Source organism: Diachasma alloeum, unplaced genomic scaffold, assembly GCF_001412515.2.
Source record: "Diachasma alloeum isolate Michigan unplaced genomic scaffold, Dall2.0 Dall_scaffold_00178, whole genome shotgun sequence".
Taxonomy (NCBI): domain Eukaryota; kingdom Metazoa; phylum Arthropoda; class Insecta; order Hymenoptera; family Braconidae; genus Diachasma; species Diachasma alloeum.
The window spans coordinates 2,500,620-2,524,086 of NW_021680344.1; the positions used below are offsets into that span (position 1 = coordinate 2,500,620).

The 23,467-nt window shown below is 34.7% G+C and overlaps 1 protein-coding gene across 2 annotated transcripts; it reads right to left on the reverse strand.

The window, feature by feature from the left end:
* Window positions 1–537: 537 nt before the first annotated feature.
* LOC107038673 (DNA mismatch repair protein Mlh1) lies at window positions 538–17,355 on the reverse strand. Of its 2 annotated transcripts, XM_015257908.1 has the most exons (5): window positions 17,223–17,355; window positions 6,102–6,217; window positions 2,779–4,755; window positions 1,487–1,550; window positions 538–1,084 (listed from the first exon to the last, which is right to left on the reverse strand). In XM_015257908.1, exons 2-5 carry the CDS (start codon window positions 6,212–6,214, stop codon window positions 593–595), a joined length of 2,646 nt encoding a protein of 881 aa, XP_015113394.1. In that variant the 5' UTR covers window positions 6,215–6,217; window positions 17,223–17,355; the 3' UTR covers window positions 538–592. The 2 variants fall into 2 exon arrangements, with proteins under 2 accessions (XP_015113394.1, XP_015113387.1); XM_015257901.1 differs by lacking the exon at window positions 17,223–17,355 and having other exon boundaries at window positions 6,102–6,290.
* Window positions 17,356–23,467: the final 6,112 nt, after the last annotated feature.

Genomic DNA, 23,467 nt, shown 5'->3' on the forward strand with positions numbered 1-23,467 from the left:
GGTAACCTGGATTATTCTCAATATGAATAACCAGAAAATTTTTACTGAAAAAAATGGATAGTCCAGATCGGGATGGTGAACGCGGGAGCTTCCGATTATGCATCGGGTGCTCTCCTTTTTTTTCATAATGTTTATTTATCAACTGACACAAATTTTTGGATGAAGGCGTTAAATAAACAATTAAAAGAATACACCAAAATTTAAATCACGCAACAGAGTACAAATATTAGAACTTACATGGCTAGTGTTAAGAGCATCTCATAAGTCAAAATTGTTTTCTTGATTTTCGTGCATTACAGATCATTAGATTGATATGGCTAGCAGTAGAATGGTGGTGCCTGTTATTATGAAGGTTGTGGAGGAGCTTTGGTACTATGACAGGGGAAAATGTTCAGTTTTCTTGAAAAACCACTACAGACGTTCGAGAGCTCTCCCAACTGAGCTATCCAGCTCCTAGCCATTTTTTCATTTTAAATTTCTGTTACATTTTATTGCCCCTTCCTTCAATTGATTAATTAAATAGATATTCGTTTCACAGAGAGATTTTATTACAAGATTACAAAAAAATTAACAACCAGTGATTAATAAACGATCAACACCTTTCAAACACTTTATATAAATTAGGTAAGCTAGCAATTTGGAGAATAGTCGAGTCGTGGGAGAAATGTTTAGGTGGCAACAGGCTCTCCTTAATAGCATCATAGATCACATGTTCAGTCAAGTGTTTCCAGTTCTGCTGGAGATTATTCGTGTCTACTTTGCTGTAGAATTTAGCGACTTCACGACAGATGTTGTCGAAGCATGTCTGCTCGACAGACCATTCGACCTCTGTTGACAACCGAAGGATGAACAGAGGGATCTCAGCTTGATTTGGAAAGTAGTCCTGGAGGAGTACGGGGAGGGAGCGCAGGTTTCCCCTCTTGTCTATTACGATTGCGAAATATTCTTTGAGCATTTCTGCCTTTTCCAGGAGGAGTTCCTTCACGTTGGAGGCTATTTCCTCCTTGGGGCCATCTCCCTCGTCCCAACCAGCTTCCTCGGTCTCGAGGCCTAGCATTGCTAGGTCGTAGATGGGTAGGGGCTCCTGAATAATTTGTTTTTAATGAGAGAAGGAATAATTGATTGAAAGTATTGAGCATTTCTTTTTCTCTTGAGGATTCAGAAGAAACATTCAAGAGTGATTATTTTTCAATTAAGAAGAAGATATTGACAATTGTAGAATTCTATTGTTTTATATGTAATTAATGAACTTGTTCGATAATTAATTAATTGATCAACAGAATTAATCAATTGATTTTTCCTCTATGTCCCGACATTCTCGATTCGAGAATAACTATTTAAGAATCTTTATTTTTTAATCAAGAAAAAGATATTCTTCATTATAAAATTCTCATTCTTTACATTTAATTGATAAAATTATCGGGTAATTAAGCAGTTATTCAATACAAATGATTACTTTTTGCATGAAAAAAGTGTATTATCTCACCGAGAATTTGATGACGCCATAATTAGCAAAATCGTACAGCATGATCTCGTAAAAAAGTTCCTCCCTAAAAAAACAGCTTCCATTAATTGATTCATGAAAGTAGATCTTAGGTAATGACGAAAATAGTCTTGTGGATCTAGTTCTGAATATGCATAATCCGAGGATAACTTTCACTCGTTGAAACACTAAACTGCAGTATTATGTCAGTGATTAAAGGACCACGAGGAAATCAACATCCCCATAACAAAATAATTACTTCTATTGCATTTTGTTCCGAATTCGTCGCTGTTGAATATTCTACGAGTTTTTGCCTGATTTTATTGATGATTTTTTTTTAATACGAAATGTCCAACAGACAAAATCCAAATTTAATCTTTCTGCACAACTTTTCCTATTCAGATATTTTTTATATAAATTCTTCGACAGTATTTTTTTTACTTTCCTTTTCCCTAACTCCTCTCAGCCAATAACAGTCCAAAAAGCGGTATTAATCCAATTTAAATGCAAAGAAATGAAGAAAATAACTGCTTGGTTTCCTTGTGCCAACGTTTTGAGCCCTCAAAGAGCTCTTCATCAGCGTAAAAAATCATTTAATTCTGCGCCAAAAAAAAACGTACAAATGAAATTTACACCCAGTTTACAGATTGCTATAACTAATTAAATTAAAGTATTAGTAATTTATTTAATGTATTTTTGATCGTGAATTCCACACGGAAAATAGTTATAGCAATCTTTAAACTGGATGTAAATTTCATTTGTACGTTTTTTCGGCGCAGAATTAAATGATTTTTTGCCCTGATGAAGAGCTCTTTGAGAGCTCGAAACGTTGGCACAAGGAAACCAAGCAGTTGTTTTCTTCACTTTTTTTGCATTTAAATTGGATTAATACCGCTTTTTGGCCCGTTATTGGCTGAGAGGAGATACGGAAAAGGAAAGTTTCTGCACGGTTGATGAATTATTTCTGGAAGATTTTTTTTACTTAATTTTTCATCTCTTCTCATGTAGTAATTTATTTCGTAAGAGATACAAAACCCTTATTGAAAATGGGGAGGGGATGATGCAATAAGCAATACAATAGCGCAGGAATAAAAATAAGTGCGCAGAGCAAGTTGGCAATCACTAAAGCAGTTTCAGGCTGGTAAAAATAATTTGCGTAGAATATTTTCCATTCAACATTTCGATTGAGAAAGAAATAATCCAAAAGCTACTAGAAAACCAATAAAATTGTCTATCGAATTCTCTAGGTTTTTCCATCAACTTTTACTCGTACATGATATTGTGAAGCAACTTACGCAAGTCTCGCTGTATTGCAGATGTAGAGGTTCACATCGCTCTGTACCAGAGCAAGTTCCTCATCGACACATCCAACAAATGTCATCCCCGAGATGATGTTCCTAAGGCCCTCGTGATAATTATCCTCAACAGTCTTTCGAAGTTTCAGAACACTCGTCAGTCGAACTTCCCTTCTGGTGCTGTTCACAGAATAAGACTTGAATTCTGGAGGTTTTCTAGAGGAAGTCTGATCCTCCGCACCTCCAGGAGCATTCCCACCACTGGACCCCATCTTCTCATTCTTCTCAGGTGTCAGGGTCTTATCTCCCTCAGCCCCTCCATTTTTCGAGCCATTCAAAACATCCGACTCTTTATTCTCGTTATTTCCCTCTTGCCGAGACGATTTATCCTCATCTGAAGACCTCTGAGACCCAAAGCACTTGAAGACAGTCTTCAGCGCTCTATCAGCAACACTGGAGTTGATGTCTGGAGGGGCTGGTGTGTCGTTGGAGCTCTCCCCATCCGAGCTGAATAATTCAAGGACTTCTTTAGGGAGAATGGCCCCTCCCTCGTAATTCTCTTTAGGAGGTGCAGCAGACTCCACCACCCTCGGACCTTCCTGAGAGGATTCACTGGTGGGTTCGTCCACTAGGGAACTCCAGTGTGAATTCACCAGTTTCCTGGGGTTTTCCGGAGTTTTCAGGCCCTCTTCAAGCCCTTCCGGCTCGAAATCCACGAGAAATTCCTTTCTAGGAGTTGCAAACATGCAGGAAGACACCTTTCTCTCCCTAATTTCCTCGTTTTCCTCATTTTTCTCCTCATTTCCAGTCTCTGGAGTTTTATCCTCAATCCCTGCAGTTGCATTTCCATTCTTATCCTCAATTTCTTCATCAATTCTCATGGAATCACTACCTCCATCGCTTTTCGTAACAGTAAAATTGAACTTATCTAGTTTCTGATCACTGGCATCAGTCCTGATCATCTCCTTGGCACAAACTTTCCTCTTCTCTTTATCGAACTCTGGTAGAACCTTCTCCAGGACGTCCTTGGTGATGTCCACTTGCGGTAGTCTAGCCTGAACATAAAAAGTCCTGGAGGAATTGCTCTTGGAGAGCTGCTCATCCAGGGCAACCTTCACCCTCTCGATGATGGTGTCTTCGTGGAGGAAACGAACCTCGTGCTTCGTGGGGTGCACATTGACATCGATATTTCCAGGGTTTATGTCGAGCGACAGGTAGCACCAGGGGTGGGTCTTCTTGGGAAGATAGATCGAGTACAGGTCCTCCAGCATCTTCTTCATGGGTGACGAATCAACGAGTCGATGATTTATGAATAAAATGAATGTTAATCTCTTGTTGGAATAGTTGGGGTTCGTCAGGAGGCAGTGCATCCTGAACTGGAGGCTCTCGTCTTCGAGTTCAATGTCCAACAAGTCCCTCGTGATGTTGCTCCCATAGAGGATCTTGATGTTGCTGATTTTCGAGGAATTGTGGGGGGTTCGAACGGCCGGAAGTGCCTCTCCCTGCTTCTTCAGGGTGAATCCAACAGTTGGATTGTGAATCGAGTACTTTGTGACGACCTCTGAGATCCTGGAGAACTCCTCCGAGGGGCTTGCCAGGGCTTTCTTTCTCGTTGAAACATTGTAGAAGAGGTTTTCTATGAGAATTGTTGTCCCCTGGTTACCAGCGAGCGGCTTTGGAGGCCCCTTGAGCTTTCCATCGTGGTATAAAGCTTTGTAAGCCACTTTGTCTTCAATTGTCTTTGTGATGATGGTCAAGTGGGCCACGTGGCTCATCGACGCCAGGGCCTCACCTCGGAAACCAAAGGTTGAGATGGATTTCAAGTCGTCGAATTTCTTGAGCTTCGACGTTGTGAAACGCTCGCAGACGATGGCAAGGTCATCCTTGCGGATTCCCGTACCATTGTCCTGGATCTGGAGGGACTTCAGACCACCGTCCTTCACGGTTATCTGGATGTTCGTCGATTTCGCGTCGAGACTGGAATTTTAGGGTAAATTTTTTTCCCGGGGTTTTGGGTGCTCAGTAAAGCTTCGCGTGCGCAAAATTTCACTTTTTCACACGAGTGATGACATAGTATATTGTGTTACTAGGGCGCAAAGTTTCACTTCTTCGCACGCACGTGTAACACATCCTATTTTTCATCACTTGTACGTAAAGGGAAATTTTATGCACATCGTTATGAAAAATAGGGTTTGAGACTCGTGAGAATAGTGTCACCTCCCGCGGCTCAAAGAGTATATTGTGTTACTAGTGCGTAAAGTGCCACTTTTTCGCACGGACGTGTAACACATCCTATTTTTTGTGATACCTGCCGAAAAATTCACTTTACGCACGCTCCCGAATTTTAAGCACTCGTGCACAAAAAACCACCACTTTACCCCCACTAGCGTTCCGAACCGTGAACTCGGCAGGTATTACAAAAAATGGAATGTGTTGCACGTGCGTGTGAAAAAGTGAAACTTTACGTACTAGTAAGATAATATACTATTTCATGACTTGTGTGAAAAAGTGAAATTTTGCGCACCCAAAGCTTTCTACATATCTTGATGAAACATAAGGTTCGCCACTCGTGAGAAAAGTGCTGTTTATTCCTTGGGAGGGCAGCACTCGCATTTAATAAACACTTTTACGCACTCGTATCCAAATTTAGTATTTTGAGATATCTGCCGAGTTCACTATTTGGAACGATAGTCGGGCTAATGTGGTTGTTTTTTTGCACGAGTGCATAAAGCGAAACTTTACGCACGAGAATTTATTTTACGCACGCCGTGCGAAAAACAACCGCTTGACACACGCTAAACCGTTTCGAAAAGTGCACTTTTCAGGGAGATATCACGAAAAATTTACTTTATTCATTTATTTAATTTGCTTACAAGTACAAAAGACGTGCGTAAAGTAAATTTCAAGTGCGTAACGCGAAGCACACAATCCATAATTAAGGGTCACGAGGGTCAAAATAAGGGTTACAAAGGTCAGAATAAGGATGTTGGGGATCATATGGGGAGGATTTGGAGAGCGGAGCAAGCAGGGGGCGTAGCGCCCCAGTAAATAAACAAAATTATAGGTTATAAAAAAGAACCATAAGTCGCCTGACTAGGGTCTGCCTAGGGTGTGTCTAGCCATCCACTAATAATCACAATCTGCTCAAGTCAACCCTCAATAATTATGAATAATTATCTTGAGAGAGATAATAATTGTTTTCAAGAGTTTTCTCTACTGTTTTGCCATTTCTTCATAGGATTGTTGAAAATAATTCTTATCATGTAGTTTTGAATCGGATAATCAACAGGTTTTTAAGTGATTTATATCGAAAAAAATCTAACCTGTTTTCGATCAATTCCTTGAGAGCATTGGCCGGCCTTTGAATGACCTCCCCAGCAGCAATTCTGTTCACCACGACCTCATCAAGCTTCTGAATCTTCCCGGGGGTTCCCATGATCTATTACAACATCAATAAACAACGATAAGTACAAACCGTACAGATGAATAATTACAAGCGGCGACGTTTGACATTCGAGACTTCACGTGGTACAGAGTTCAATCGATAATTTTTCCGCGTGATTTCCTCGCACTGATAAGGTAGGGAATACGCTTTCCGGATGAGTTTGAGAATGTGAATGACAGGTGGAGTTGACCTAGAATTTTTTATTCAAATTTTTATCGGCTGCGAAATGCAAATCTTCAACTTCGACATTTCGAACTGATTATTCTACACTTTGATATTTGAATCACTGGAACATTTCTAATGTAATGTAGATAAGGTGGGAGTCGAGGGGTTTGAATAATTTTAGGACGGATTGTTAATTTTGGATGATATAAAGAGAGAAGTACAATTGTTCGATGTTATTTTTCTCATATTAATATTTTTTTGTAATGGAAAATTATGAGAATAACGTCGAGATGAAATTTACCAATGCAGTGATTTTTCTAGATAAACACAGTAAGAAATAGAAAAAAATTATAAATTTTTCAATTTTTAATAGAACAAATATTTTCCTTTTCGTATACCCTTTCGAGTTTTTACGATTTTGCCCCCCCCCCTTGAATCAATGGAATTCGTTGAATTCCATTGATTCCTATTGAAACCTTCTTTTATTGGTTTTGTTATTGATTTCTATTGTTCTATTAGTTTTTGGCCAATTCTATTGAAATATTTAATAGAATATATTCAGTAGAAAAAGTCAATAGAATTCAATTGTTCTAACTTATTCTATTGAGATATTTTCAACAAAAAAAATTGAGTGAAAAAAACTTGGAAAATTTGAGCCGAGGAAATTCTATAGAAAATATCTCAATAGAATAAGTTATATAGAAAAATTGAATTCGATTGACTTCTTCTACTGAATATTTTCTATTGAACATTTCAATAGAATCGGCCAAAAGCTAATAGAACAGTTCAATAGAAATTCAATAGAATTTTCTAACGAATTCGATAGGTTTTTCTATTAAATTTTTTCGTCCGTGATAACTTAAAACGATCAGAAATTGTGCACCAAGTTGCAGATGATTGATTGAAAATGGTTGTTTTGAATTAAAAATCTGACTAGATACACTTGAGTATTTCACGGGGAGAGATTGATTTGGAATATTGAGACAGTTACAGTTTGTATAACCAGTGGAGTTGACTGTTACAGACTCACGGAATTCGTGATAATTAAGCCTTCAAGTAATATTCTCACATTACTGATGAATGATTTATACATTTAGTTTTTAATACTTCGTTGCCACGGAACAATAATTATCTGTTAATTTGAATATTAATGAATGGTTATAACGTATATTTGTTAATTAATGGAAATAGTCTGCTGCTATGAATCGAGGGGAATTTGCTGAAGAGGCGAAAGCATTGTAATTGCATGTATAATGTGAATTATCAAATTGAAAATTGCGAATTAAATGTTATCAATCAATTTGCATTTAACATTGCTTCAGAAGGAGATGAAATTCAAATAAAACAAATGTTACAGAACCAACTACCACGACAAAACGATTTCCTGTAGAAAACGTCTCAATAGCAGCAATCACGTAGTAAAATGTAATTCTTCTGTTTTATTTACAAAATGGTTTCTATTCGACATTTTCTGTAAAAAAAGGGTTAGTATAACCGCGGAATTATTCAATAGAATCAACTAAAGACTCAGAATTTTCTATCGAATTTTCCACGTTTTTTGATGGAATTTTTCGTGCGTGATATTTTCCATAAAGTTATCAATGTCCATAACTTCCAGACATTTGGCCCAATTCACCAACTATTCATATCCTTTTAAATGCATTCTTTCCATTCAAAACACTAAAAACCTCTTGAAACAATAAATATGTATCTCACCAGCAGCGAGTTTGATGCCTCGATATTTTCCACGCTTGATAACGACGTAAACAAGCCTCCGAAGGCCTTTCTTCAACCTCGTTTCCACAATAAATATTTCATTGTTGCGACGATGCTGCGATAGGAGGGGAATGGAAGTCAGAACGATTAGGATAGCATCCTCGTATCAGTGGGATATAGGTGAGTGGTGAATCCGTGTAACCGCTATGGATACGTCGTAAAGTGTGGGAAGTGCTCGTTCGGATCGTAAAAAGCGGGCAGAAGAAATATATAAAGATGGATAATAAGAAAATTTTGTTTCATAGCCCGTTGTTGCGGTGCCCTTCATGTGCGCATAATTTTTTATTATGCAGAAATCCTGTGATGAAAGATGCAGTGTAAGTGCTGACTACACCTAGAAAATTCGTCTATTTGAATCGATATGTACGAGTAAATTTTGTAGAAAAAGCCTGGCGAATTCACTAAAAAATTCTATTAGATTAGTATTGAACTTTCTATTAGTTTTTGGACGATTCTATTGAGGAAATCGGCACCTTGTTTATGCGTTTCTTTCTACGGAAATATTGAATGGAAATTCCTCGGTTCAAATTTTCTAGGTTTTTTTGTTTGAATTTTTCATGAAGAGGAGAACAACAGAGTGGAAAAAACTTGGAAATTCATGTCGAGAAATTCCTGTGGAAAATGTCTCAATAGAAAAAATTGTATTGACTTTTGTTCGTATTTTTATTCCCATCGAATATGCATTTTTTAAATATAAATAAATGTTTTATTGATTCAAATAAAGACTTAATTATTTATAAATGAAGGAATTGTTTAAAGTTTGAAGAGTCAATTTATCAACGTGTAATAATAATCTTTTATTTGGAATGAATTCAGTATTCATTTCATGTAATTGGAACATTCTCATTTAAATAAATATCCGAGTTTGTCAATTCGCGATAAAAATATTGTTAAAATGAATGGCAAATAGTCATGTTCGCTAGTAACAGGTGATCTCCAACTGGACGAGTGTTAAGCACCTCCGACCCGGAAGGAATTGCGCGCCGACGAGTCAATGCTCACCTTCGGCCACTTGAAAAAAAAAACCCCCCCAGGAAGAAAGGAAGGAGAACAGAACCGAGTAAATGTGCAGAAGACCATCCAATTCCTGAGGTAAAAGTACCTCAGACAACTTGTTGTTGTTGCTGGCAGTGCATGGCCGGCAGTCAAGCTCGCCAGGTGGTGGAGAGTCCAGTGTTCAGAGTGCGTTCAACCCATTGAGTTTGCCCAAGGCTCGTGCCCTTCCCCTCAAGATTGTGTTGTTACTCATTTTTTTTTAATTACTTGTTCGCCGAGAAGAGGAAACTGCATCGGCCCCTGAAGTCCATAAGAATGGGAACGGGAGTTGCTTGTTTTTATTTTAGCGCGGGAGATTAATTATTTATTTTAGGTAAGTGCCATTTAAAGTTCATTAAAGTTACTTTATTTCTCATTTTTGCGAGAAATGTTGGTTTATGAATGCGAGGAAATGCGAAAAATTGGCGGTTCATATTCCGTTCACGTTTTGTATATTTTTAATTATCAATTTTTCCCCCACAATCTAGTTGAAAAATTACTAATAATTCATACTCAATTATTTCTTCTCATAAACAGATGTTGGCATTTGCTTTAAAACTTTTCTAGATTTTTTTACATATAATGAGTAAAAAAATTAAATTTTAATGTTTTTTTATACCGATTTTTAGATTAAAAATGTTGATTTTCATTGAACTTTTACGTTAATTTATTAGTGTCAAATATTCCAATTTCAAATTTCATGTCAATGTTTTGATAACTTAATTGCTGATGTAAACGGATTAATTCGAGATGAATTCTTCATTTTTAATGATTATTCACGTAAATTTCGATGAAATACTTTCTCATTCATTAAAAGTCAGAAAAATCTACTGGTAAAATTTCATTCGAACTTTCTCACAAGTTCATCTTACATTCACATCATACATTCTGTGTTCCCTTCCAACTATGAAAAGTAACGAAGGGAATAAAGAAACGAAATGCATTTTGGTGCATCCCACCGTTGAATTTCCAATCCTCACATACGAGGATATTCAGCCACTTTTTGGGAGTGATCCACTGCACGTGGCATCATCTGTACTATCTGGTTTATAGTCTCACGGACGATCGACGACCTCCACTCGCATTCTCACCGGAGACGCGATTTGAATTCAAGGTCGAATATCTCTAGAGTAAATTTACTCTTCTTGTTTCCATCCCCGACGACAATCGTGATTTGGGGTTTTCAGCCGAGGGTTTGAATTTTTTTGTCAAACAAACGTCGATTCCTCGTCTATTCGACTCCCAGAAGATGATAAAACGCTCAACGAAGGTGAAAATGACAGAAATAATTTTTTTTTCGGACAATTCTTCTCGCGATTTATTTATTTGTTTTTTTTAACAATTGTTGATCCCTTATTTATTCAACTCCTCGGTGACAATAAACTGTCGGACCCTTGTGACCCCAGGCCACAATGGTGGATGGAGATGGAGTTGGATGGAATTTGCATCATTGAGATTAATTTAATCGTTTTTAATTGATGGATCATTCCATTTTTCGCGATTTTAATTTAATTCAAAAGTAAGAATTTTATAATTATGTATTTAAAGTCACTTTCACGATGAAACCAGTGGCACTCTTAACGACTCGCTGCACTGAGTAAAGACTGAAGGATGCAGTGCTAAATTACAGAGTGCGAAATATTACGTTTCGAAAGATGATCACACTGATTGCGTCTACCCCTTGTGCTCTATTGAGATTTTAGAATAGAGAGAAATTATGGAAGAAATAAGCAATTAGGGTGATGATGGGATCCTATAGTCGTGGATATTCTTAATTATCAAATTTTCCCTCCACGGTATAGTTGAACAATTTGAAATGATTCATACTCAATCATTTCTTGTTATAAACAAGTGGTTGCACCTGCTTTCAAACATTTCTTGATTTTTTCTTCTGAATGGAAGCGTGTATGTGTGTGTGTGTGTGTGTGTACACTGAGAAAAAAATTTACTTCTCCCAAGAAAAACAGGGAAAATTTTCTTCACACAAGTAATCAAATGGAAGTTTTGTATGGGACAGTTGAATATTTACTTGTGCTAAGAAAATTTATTTCTCACAAATAAATTTTTTTCTCAGTGTACGTATATAACCAAGTTTTTCTTCAATTGTTCGGTAATGAATGAATGGAATTGAATCTTTTTCTTTCAAATGTAGGTATTGCTAAGCCCTATCGATCGCCGCTAATTACAATTTAATTCATCGATTTGTTTTTTTAATTTTCGAATTTTTTCGAAAATCGGTTGCCCCATGATAACTAAAAAAAATGTTCTGAATTGATTAAATGATGGCTTAAAAATTGGTTTGGTTGTTCTGTTGACCGAGTTCGAAGATGAAGGCGATAGCAATAATCGTTATTTTGATTTATTTGAAAATTTTCAAAAATTTTGTATTTTTTGAAAATCAGAATTCCGGGGATATCTTTGAATATCATGCTTCAAATGAATTCAATCATAGCTTAAAATGCTTGTTTTAATTCCATCAAGTCGAGGTTAAAAGATGATTACGATAGCTATATTAGTTGATTTAATTTTTATGATGAATGTTGAAAATTTCGAATTTTTCATGGATTTCCCTGAAAGTGAGCTTTCTGATGATTTCTTCAAATCGATGTTTCAAATCCATTCAAGTGTGTATAAATAAAATTTTTCTGTTAACATTTTATCGAAGGGGTAAGGGGAGAGATAGAACCGTAAAAAAGACAATCGGTTGTATAGAAGAAAGAGATAATAAAAATAATGATGATGGCAGCATTCAACTAAGTTGAAAATCTGACAAAATTAGTTAAAAAGAAATCTTACGCAATTTATTGAAATGAAATAAACAATGAATTATGTATGATAGAAAGAAGTGATATGCAAAATAACCATTCGGAAGCATATTGCTAATTTATTAGCAAAAATAATTTCAGGTTAATTCATTATTGTCAAATATTCCAAGTAAAATTTCATATACCTGTTTTCTTAACTTGAGTGTTGATGCAGATGAAAACGAGATGAGCACCCCGATAAGAATCGAGTAAAAGTGAACATTTGCGGCGCATAAAATTCCTCTCCTTGTCGGGAAAATTTTAATGAGAATATTCTAATAGTCGTAATTAATTCTGATGGAGAGATGATATTGGCGGGAGAAATTTTTCCACGCAGTTATTCATTTTGTTAACGAATAAATGTGTAAAACAAACATTCAGGACTAATTGGAAAAATGTGATCGTAACGCCTGACGAAATGTAATGAAACGATATAATGCGAATAATTGATCAGCCCCGAAAGGGCACTAGTTCGACGCGTTTGGGCGGATTAATCTGGCCGTGCACTCGTTGTAAATTCCTAATGAATACCACTTTCTATTCTGCATCCACCTGACTAACACTACGCTTGAACTAATGAAAACGAAGTGAAAAATCGGGGGAAAAAGGAGAAATTGAGAAAAAAAATGTAATAAAAATGGGTTTGAGCGGTTAAACTCTGCATAATCGACTCATGAATCACGAAATCTCGGGATGATTAGCATGAGTGAATGCCCGAGTGCTCAGAGAGAGAAAAATACCGAAATATACCAGTGTTTTTTTTCTCGGCAGAATGGATAAATCACATTTTCATTGCTCCACGTTGTAATATATCTCTGGAAAATAAATCCCCTCTCGTTCGGAATGGTTTCATTCGGGTCACAATTGAGGGGGCGCGTCACGAAAATTGTTTCTGGATGAAAGATGAAAAAATAAAAACGGTGTCACTTTGATTTCAGGATGATGAATTTTTATTGTTGATTTATCCAATTCTTAGATGAAAATAAGACGATTGGGAATGATAAAATAATAGTAATGAGTGAATATATGAATTAATAAGTAAAAAAATTAATAATAATAATAAAAAATGATAATGAAAATAAATAATGTGAGACAAATAAATATTATTAATATTTAAAATATTATGATATTGAATAATATTTGAAAATGAATGAATATTTTTATATAATAAATATTTTGAAGTTTTTTAAAATTGTTTAAACTCAAAAATTATTCTTTGCGTCATAATTGTAATTTTTTTACGTTAATCATGCATAAAATTGATTAATTCTGTCTTTTTGGATTTCCTTTCATCATGAAGTTTTTTAATCTCATTAATTAATCCTTTCGATTTTCCTTTTTCCGCGAATGGCTTACATTTGATTCTATTTTTTTTTTTTAATTTTTTGATTATCATCAAACGTTGATATGAGAATGATGAGAATTCCCTAGTCGCTAAGGAAGTTGAAGGAAAATGTCTGTTTTCTTTTTCATTCAGCAATTTAGAAAATTACTCAGTTTTCAAGAGAATTCCCGGATTTTCAGAATCACTCAACAAAATTGTTCACTTTTTTAGATAATTGAATGATAATACTTCGCTTATTTTTCAACAATTACGGGTATTGACCGGGTGAGTTTGATAAGTGAAAGGGAATTGATCACAGAATCAAAACTATCCTTTAATTTTTCACTTATCGTTCATCGTTACCATTGATTTTTTTCTATGTCACAAAAAAATTTAACAGAAAAACCTAGCAAATTCGCGTGACAATTCTTTTTCATTTGGCCGATTCTGTTGAAATATTCTACAGACAAAGTCAATAGAAATCGATTTTTTAAAATGCAAATTAGTCTATTGAAATTTTTATAGAATTTCCTCGACTCAAATTTTCCAGTTGTTTAAAATTTTAAATCCGTCAAAACAAGGCTTCCATTCGGAAGCAAAATTCAATAGAATAAGTTGCATACAGTTGCGAATTCGCTAGGTTTTCTACGAAATTTTTTCACACGTGGTATCGTTTGTTTTTTTACTGTATTCGCGATTGTACTAAATTTAATACATTTGAATGAAGAAAACGAAGCTTCTCAGGAGTAAATGGGGTGATAGATCAGCGAGCGTCCGGTCTAGTGTATATGACTCGTTCCGTTCTATTTATCACTAAAAATGTTACAGTTAAAACAGTGTATTCTGTCTTCACAGGATCACTGGGTATCTGTGTTTACATTCGTACGTTTTTCGAGGCGATTGGTTGTGAGTCCGTTGACCAATGAACTGTAAAAGTCGATGGAAACACGGAATGAGTGATGTGGCATAATATTCTACGAGAATTATTTGGAATTTCTAGTAAAATGGAGAAGTACCTACCAAGTTAAGATATTCTAGTTTCGTTATCTAGCGAATATCTCGGTAACGGTTGAGTTTAGAAGAAGAATCTTAAGGACCTTTCTTGTAGAGTAGAAAATTCTCTATGAAAAATCTTTTATGATATTTTTTGCTAGGCCTGTTCCTTCCGAAGATATTTTCAGAATAAGATCTGGCAAAATTGAAACGTTTGAAGGATTTCGAAATTCTGTGTAAACTCTTCATTTATCTTCTGAAGTCTCAGTTAATGCATTAAATACATTCTTATCATCTCATCATAATGGTTTGCTTATTCAGGAGAAAGCATAATTAAAGAAAACTTATGAACACCCATTTGTTCCATTAAAAAAATTGAAATAATTTATAAATCAGAATAATGCTCTTTCGCAAATGTAATTAGGATCACCCCCTCGTACTTTATTTCCACTCTAATTGAGATTCCATGAGTCGTTTGAGCGCTAGATTGAGATATACTCCACTCTCAGTGGAACATTTGCACAAGTGAGAATGAGAGACAGCGTTAACTCGCTCCTTCCACCCATTGGCAACGACGGATTCTCATCGTTTAGTTGAAAAATGGGGTGACTATGCTGTGAGTCAAGATGTTTTTCTGAATAATCGAATTTATATTCTGGAAGATTGAGTCAACTTCGTCGAGGAGAATTTCCACGTTTTCAAATCTCAGGATGATAAATAAAAGCCCCTGCGATTTCGGAATTTCCCTGCGGCCTCCGCTTAAAGTGGCGTAACCATAACTTGAATTTGGAGATTAAAATATGAAATAAATTGTAAACGAAAGGTAATATGAGTAGAAACATTCTAGTTGAGTTTGGGCTCAATCGGCAGGCTATAGTATTATTAATAGTAATTAATCTAGAATTCAATAGCGAAGCGGTCAAACGGTTTAAGTCGATTTCGTCTTTAGTTTTCCAGGAATATCTCTGAAGCGAAAGGAGATAATGAAATTTTCATAATAACTTTTTTTGTAGAACAAATTGAGTGGTATAAAAAAGGTTATAACAAAAATTTTGCTATCTCCGTTGGATTTCGAGATATTCATTGAAAACTGGCAAATTGTCAAAATCGGCTTAGACCGTTTTACCGCTTCGTTACTAAATTGCAAATATAACTCTGAATTTTATGAAAAAATTAACTTTTGGAGGTTAGAACATTAAAATCTAGAAAAAAATCTTGAAAAATCACAAAACATGAATAAAAATTACGCGCTTAATATGAAAATTATCGTCAGTGTCAAACTTTTGTAATAAATAATTTGTATCTGCGTATTTGAAATGGGCGCGTTATGTCGAAATACTCGAGTCAAACGAGAGACTATTGTTAAAAAAAATTATTGAAGAAATAATTTCAATTATTAATTAGTAATTTTAATTATTAATTTTTAATTTCTTTTTGTTAGACTTCACGGGAAAAATTATCAGTGATGAATAATTTTTGTTTGGCTTTGTGAATTTATTTTTCTTTGTTACACTCAATGCCCCAACTGGAGTTTATTGATACTACTTTGAAGTAAAAAAAAGTTGATGAAAAAAAATTGAAATTAGCGTTTATTATTTTTTATGCACATTATTATGATCTTGCTCGCCACTCACAGTGATTTATATAGTATGACCTTTCCTTCCACGATTTTTATCTCGAACTGTCGTCTAACGGTTGCGGTAGACAGCCACCTGGCTGCTATAAAGAATTCTGGTGCAAATTATGACTTAAATATTTCTTATAGAAAAAAATTCTTACATTCAGTTTCTAAGTTTCTGCCACTCTATTCTTCTCTTTTCACCGAAACAAATGTACGCAAAAAGCTGGAAAATGTGGGTTGAGAAATTTCTGTAGAAATTATGTCAACAGAAAAATCGAACTCTATTGATTTTTTTTTACAGAATATTTCCCATTGAATATTTCCGTCATAAAAAACGCTAGAGAACGTGAGAAAAAAACATTTTTGTTCACTTTTCATCAATAAAAATGAGAGATTTGCGCATTGTTTTAATTTTTATTTCTTTAAAATCAGTATCGAAACGTTTCGATAGCGAGTAGAAACCCATTGTTTCATAATCGTAAGCATGTTCCACCGAAGCCTGAAAAACTGATTGCTGCGTGTGTAAATCCTTGCAACAGACTACGTAGAATAATCAGGTGGACTACACCTAGTACTTGAGCCAGTACTTATCTACCGTTCTCCTCAATCGATCCATAACCACTTGGGTGACCCTTGCCCGGAGGAAAAAAACTTGGAATAATTTTTCTGTTCCTTTTTGTTATTTTTTACTTTTTGTTATTTTTTTTTTGGCTGAATAATTCTGTCGTTTATTCTTCCATTTTTCATACAAAATTTTGTCACAAAGAAAAGAAATGGCGAATTCACCAGAAAATTCTATTGGATTTCTAGCGATTGGGCATTAATTGTCCGAGTTTTTCCGCTCTATTCTTTTTCTCTTTCCCTAAAATTAAAAAAAAGTCAAATAAAAAACTGAAAATTTGAGTCGAGGAATTTCTCTAGAAAAAACCAATAGAATTTGATTTTTCTATAGATTATTTTCCATTAAACTGAGATAGAAGTCTTTCGACGGTGAATAAATAATTTTAATTTATTGTAAATATGAATAATCGACAAAATCTTATGGAGGGGAGGAGAAAAATCAAAGGAATTCACAAGGAATAAATAAATATGTTAAATGTTGGGCGCCAGCTAGTTTCATCGACAAATTCACAAACGATAAACGAAGTGGAAATAATCGACGAAATGAAAGATGAAATACAATAATAGGTTCGATTGGCAAGACCCAAATAAATCAAAAGGATCGAGAATTGAACATGACCAGAAAATATAATCCGACAGGGAAATAAATTAATTACTTACAATTTTATAATCAAATTTTGCTGAATTTGACGACAACAGGAGTACCCAATACACACATTTTCGACAAAAATAAAAATAATTAACCAATTGTTTAAAACTATAATAGAAAATAAAGTGATCGCAGTAATGAGAAGACTCTATCCAATAGCAAGATATTATCAAGAGTGATTTATTTATTTCGCTCGTACGACTTGTTGCTTCGGGCCCGGTATCCCCTCCACAACTACTGAAATCAATATTTCGACGCCTGCGTGATTAGAAGAATGAGCAATGCTGTTTAGGCATATATTTCAAATTCAATTTCGACTTTTATTCATGTCAATTGGTTTACTTTCGACTATTTGAATATTTGGAGAGTGTTGACGACCGGGTAAAAAAATTTTCTGTCACAACATTTCTATCGGAAAAACCGCGCAGCAAAGATGCGGAATTTATCACTAGAATCGACGAAAAGCTAATGTTATAAAATATAATAAAAGTAATAAATTTCATAAATGTTTATTCCCAAACAAATGAATATTCAAACACTTTATATTAGATTTTTGATAAAAGCTCTAATGATTAAAAAAAAACAAGAGAAATAAAGAAAAATCATAGATAATTGTAATTAATTATTAAAATTATTATTATTAATACCGACGGCGGTGGCTGTGTGGTTAGAGTGTGGGATTGGCATGCGGGATACCCGGGTTCGATTCCCGGCTGGAGGGGCTCAAATTTGTGACACTCTAAATCTCACGGTTTCATTGTCGAGCGGGAGTCTCGCAAGAGAAGACTACCTGGGCAGGTTTTTCCCTCAAATGAGGTTTTCCCTTGTCCTTCGGCGAATGCGGTACAGGGGGTTGGGGGGTGGGAAGGGAACAAATCGTAAAGACACGAAAGGGTATACGAAAAGAAAAATTTTTATTACTATTAATTGTTAATTTCATAATGAATTTTATTTTATTTAAATAAAATTGAGGGACCTAAATAGTACTTTGGTTTGTATCTCAACATCTGATTTATTTATCCTGCAATTGTTCTCCAATTTTTCTTCTCACCCTAATCCTTTCCCACGGCAGAGCCCTATGAATGTACCACCTTTATTGAAAAAATGTATCATTCACTCCCCAACAAACCCTCGTTTATCATATTCCAGTGAAAGTTTGTCAAGAATACCCATAAAATTAAATTCTGTATCTAGTTCAATCGATTCTTTATGTCTCAACCAGGAAATTCGATGATTTTCCGGCCATTTCCAACTTTCACGACATTTTTTCTCCAATAGACATAAAATTCAATAACGAATAGCCGTTAGCAGCACTCGATTCTCCCTTCCGATCATTAATAAATTCGTTGAATTTTCTCACGTCACCAACAGCTGAAGTGAAAGATCAAACGAGACAATGAGACTTGAGCCAGTGAATAGCGCAAATGATTTGCGGAGACAAATTCTGACCCCAACTTTCACGATTTCGCGGAACTAAATTGTAATGACAAAGTGCAGAATCGGTTATTGTACTATTACTCGCGGGCGAATTACTACGGCTGTGGAAGCCATCAGTGTTAATTAACCGCATCCGAGACGTGACTCCCGAGCTTCCGTGTGTATGACAATTAAACTGTCCAATTATTTTCACTTGTTAGTGTTTTTTGGGGTTTTAATGAATTGACGAAAAGAGAAAATTTAGGAGATTAAAAATTGTGAGTGAAATTGAAAGGATTTAAAGGCTTGCGGGGGTCAAAATGAGAAATTTTTCAACATTTTCTATTCGTTTGAACAATTATTTTGTTGGAAATTAGTAAAATCGCATATTCATTTCAATGGAATTTTTTTAATTATAAGAAATAAATAATTCATTTATTTTAAATAAAAAACTATTGCGTGATTAAATTCTTAACTGGTAGAATTGTTATTTGTATCAAGGAAACATTTGCTGATATTCTAAAAACTGTTTATTCCCTGTGAATGAAAACGCAAATAAAAATAAATAAATAAAAACAAAATTTAAAACAGAAGGTAAAATGAAGTTTGAGTTTGAGTAAATTGTTTATTCCAAAAAATCATTTTTATGGGTGTCAGTTCTTGCAAAATGGAATTGTATAATGGTTTTTTTCGAATTTTAACAAATGATTAAAAATTGTGAGTGAAATTGAAATTAATTCCCAATGAAGAATGATTACATGATTAAATTCCTAACTGATAGAATCTTTATTTGTATCAAGGAAACATGTGTTTATATTCTAAAAACGATTTATTCCACGTGAATAAAAACGCAAATAAAAACAAGTAAATAGAAACAAAATTTTAAACAAAAGGTAAAATAAAGTTTAAGTTTGAGTAAATTTTTTATTCCAAAGAATTATTTTTCTGGGTGTTATTTCTTGCTAAATGCAATTCCGGGTGCTAATTATCCACTAATAATAAATTTACCAAAAGAAAAAATAAACAATGAGAATCGGTTTTGTCTGGATAAAGAAAAAGACGATTCCGAAATTAATTTAAAGATCAATATTGTTTAATGTAGTTCCATAAATATCAATAATACTCGACCCACGCAATATTCCGTCCACTCGCTAAACTCGAAAAAAAAGTATTAAAAGTTAAGAGACTACAAAGTACGGAGCATCGAAGTTAATACATTTACGAGGTTATAAAGGAGTTCTAGAATCTCCGGAAGGCATTTTCGTTCATTTTCTCAGGAGGTACTTGGCCCAACCGTGCAGAATTGATTTCTCGTTGAATGAGGATACGAGAGCCTCTCGACCTTTTCCTTCTCCAAACGATTAAGTCCTCAGTATCGTTCTCTCACTCGGAGTTGCTCTATCTAAACGTTCACCTCCGTTCTGGAGTTGTTATCATCCGGATTTTTTTTTATTTCGGAGAGAATTTTTCATCGCATTTCCGCACGAAAAAATTGCGCTCGGCGAGGAAATTCGTAATGTATGGGAATCAATACTTCAATTTGCATGGAACATTTGTATAATACAAAAATTGGGAAATTATCGTGTCAGGAGAAATTCGAACAGTCGAAGGAAAAAAGAGAAAAATTTTCAAAATTTTGAATTTTAATTTTTTCAATGTTTTTTTTTGTTTTTGAATGTCAATAAAAGCACATTCGTTAATCTTGAATTTTTGAATCTGGAATTAACACGGAGAAGACTTGCAACATCTCAACTATTGAAGTATAGGAAATATCAAACAAAAAGTTGAAGAAAATCTGAAAATCGTGAATAAGTCAGACTGTAGCGCCGACTATCGTTAGAGAGCCGAGGAAATTCCTCATTTCGATTCCGTCAATTTGCAATTGATATGCTCGAATAATTACGTCCTTGTTGATCCCCCGGATAACAGCCGGCACGTATAAACACACTAGTCCCGACCTCACAAGTTCTGTATTTGCTCTACTCTGACAGCTAATTCTCACTCGTACAAAACTCCCAAGCGTGCCGGACGAATAACTTTCGTACCATTGGATTTCTGTGCGTCGTTGGATTCCTTGGATTCGTTAGAATGTCAGTGGAACGACGGTTCGAGTTTTACAGAGGAGGGCAGCACTCCAGTTGCATATATTCACCAGTTTTTCGAATTCTATGTACATCCCAGGTGGATTTGAATAAATAGGGTAAATAGAGTCGTGAAGGAAAATTAGAGAAATTGTAAGAATTTTAGATTCAACAAAAGTCGTCAATGTTTTCTCTTAAATATAAAACCAATTCTTAAAAAAACATTGCAAAAATACGAAAACGCAAAAAGAATAGAATGAAAACTTTTAATTTCATTTGCTATGGAGAAAATCTTTTAAAAAAAAATTGCGCAGACATTTTAACAAGTAATAATCAATTCTCCCATAAAATATAATAGAGTCATTAAAACAGTCACCGAGAAGTCCTCAATGAAAATTGAAAGTCCGTAATCACCAGAATAACGAGGAATAGATAATAAAAAAATTATATCGGAAAAAACATCCCGGATGGATTTGAGTAAATAGGGTAAATAGAATCGTGAGAGAAAAGTGGAGAAATTGTAAGAATTTTAAATTCAACAAAAGTCTTTAATGTTTTCTCACATCTGGAAAAACAGTTCTTAAAAAAACATTGAAAAAGGGGTGTAATGTCCAAAAATAATTTTTCAATCACTTTATTGGGAATTCATCATTGTTATAAAATTCGAATTATGAAATTGAGAAATGACCGATTTTAGTCGTCATTTCCCAATTTTATTTCCTCAACATACATTTGCCATTCGTAAAGTTGACGAAATCGAAGAAAGTTAGCACAGCCCATGCTATTGCTAATTGATCAGCGAAAAATCCAAGCGTTGCACCACACAATTTAGTGGGTCATCGCTCAATTCCATAATTATAATCATAAATTAAATCAGTCGTTTATCGCTCTTCGTCCCGAGTGGGGCTTCCCTCCCTTTAAAAGGAATCTAAATTTCTTCGTGATCGCGGAATTATTGAACTACTGGTGGAAAATGTTCACAAAATCGATCTACCTTCGCGTTTCTTCCCATATAGTAATTCGGTTAAGTCGATACTATGCATAGTAACCTATCGAATTAATAGTAAATAGCTATTGGGCGTGTTTGTGTAGGGATACTCCATCCTTAAATCCAGAATAGTGTCTTTTCTTGGATATAAGGGACCTTCAATATATTATTTCGCGTTTCATCCCGGCCCGATTATTAAAACCCTTCAACTCTATAAAAATTGTATTAGTTATCTGAGAGTGAAAGAGATAAAACTCCACATGGTTTCGTTGCCGGTAATGAAATCATTAGTTTACCGAAGAATTCATATATTAGTTTTACTAATGAATATTTTTCAATATAATTGTAAAATCTTAATCAATTATTATGAACCGAATAATCAATGTAAAATCATTCATACTAATTTTGGTAAAATTCCGACAGTAAAATTTATAGTTCTGAAAAAATTATAACTTAATCTGAAAACGTGTAAACATCTAAATATTAAATCGGTTAGAACTTTGAAGCCGATTAAATAAATATAATAAATCAAATCAATCTTTTGATTCTAAATAAAACTTGAAGTTATTTTGACACCTGAAAAGGACTGCATAGCGTCGTCCTCATAATAAAAACTAAAAGAGATGAAAGATAATCCGTCAGATTATTCTTTTATTGATAATTCTTAAATTAGTTTCGAGAGTATTAAAATTAAAATATAAAAAGTTGTCCTCCGACGTTGACAACATCTCCGGACATAACAGGGGCAAAAAACGCAAAAAAGTAGAACGATTTTTATTTTTATTTAATAGTAAAAAAATCTTTTTATGCAACAAAATTGTAAAAAAACTGAAATGAAATTGTGACAATTTTAGACTTAACAAAATTTGTGAATGTTGTTTCTCATTAAAAAAAAAACAATTCTGGAAAAAAATTGTAAAAAAAATTAATTTCATTTTCGTTTACAAAAAAAAATTTTATGCGAAAAAAATTGTGAAATAAATTGTCCGAAACCCTCTGACAATTAACAGTACAATCCCCCCACGAAAAAAGAATGTAGAGTCGTTAAAACAGTCGTCGCGAAGTCCTCAAAGAAAACTGAAAGTCCGTAATCACCGGAATGACGAGGAAACGCTAATAAAAGAATAATATCGGAAAAAAAAATGAATAGACAGGATATCGCAACGTCAGCAGTCGTCCATGGAAAGCGAAAGGGGATGCCCCGGAAGCGACTGGACATACTTATAAACCCGTCCAGTGAGCGATCAGCTCTAACCCAGATGGCGATGTATCAGTCTCATATTTTACACTCTTTACAATCGCTCTCGATGTCGCCATGCGCGTATGCCGCTTCAGAATTCATGCATTTACGTTTTAAATAATGATCGGTGTGGTGGGACTATTGACCAGGTACACGAGGAGGATCGGTGAACTGCCAGTCACTAGTGAAACGTTAAACTCGACGAGAGTTTCTTTTTTCGGTCCTCCAGTATTTATGTTGAAAGTGTTTCATCGGTTATTTAACGTTTTTTTTTCGTAAAGTGAATGCTTGTTTGATAAAAAGGTACATGATTCAAGTAGGCAGTGAGAAATCGAGGCAAGAATTGATTGATTAATAATAATTTCTAGTTGTTCAGATATTTCATTCATTTTTAATTCATGATAAAAAGGAAAGGAGGTTATTTAATAATTCAATGTTTATTTTAATTCACAAAATGACAACAATAATTTAAAATAAAAACAAAATATTTGAAAAACCATTAATTTTCGTTAGTTGATCATCGAGTTATAT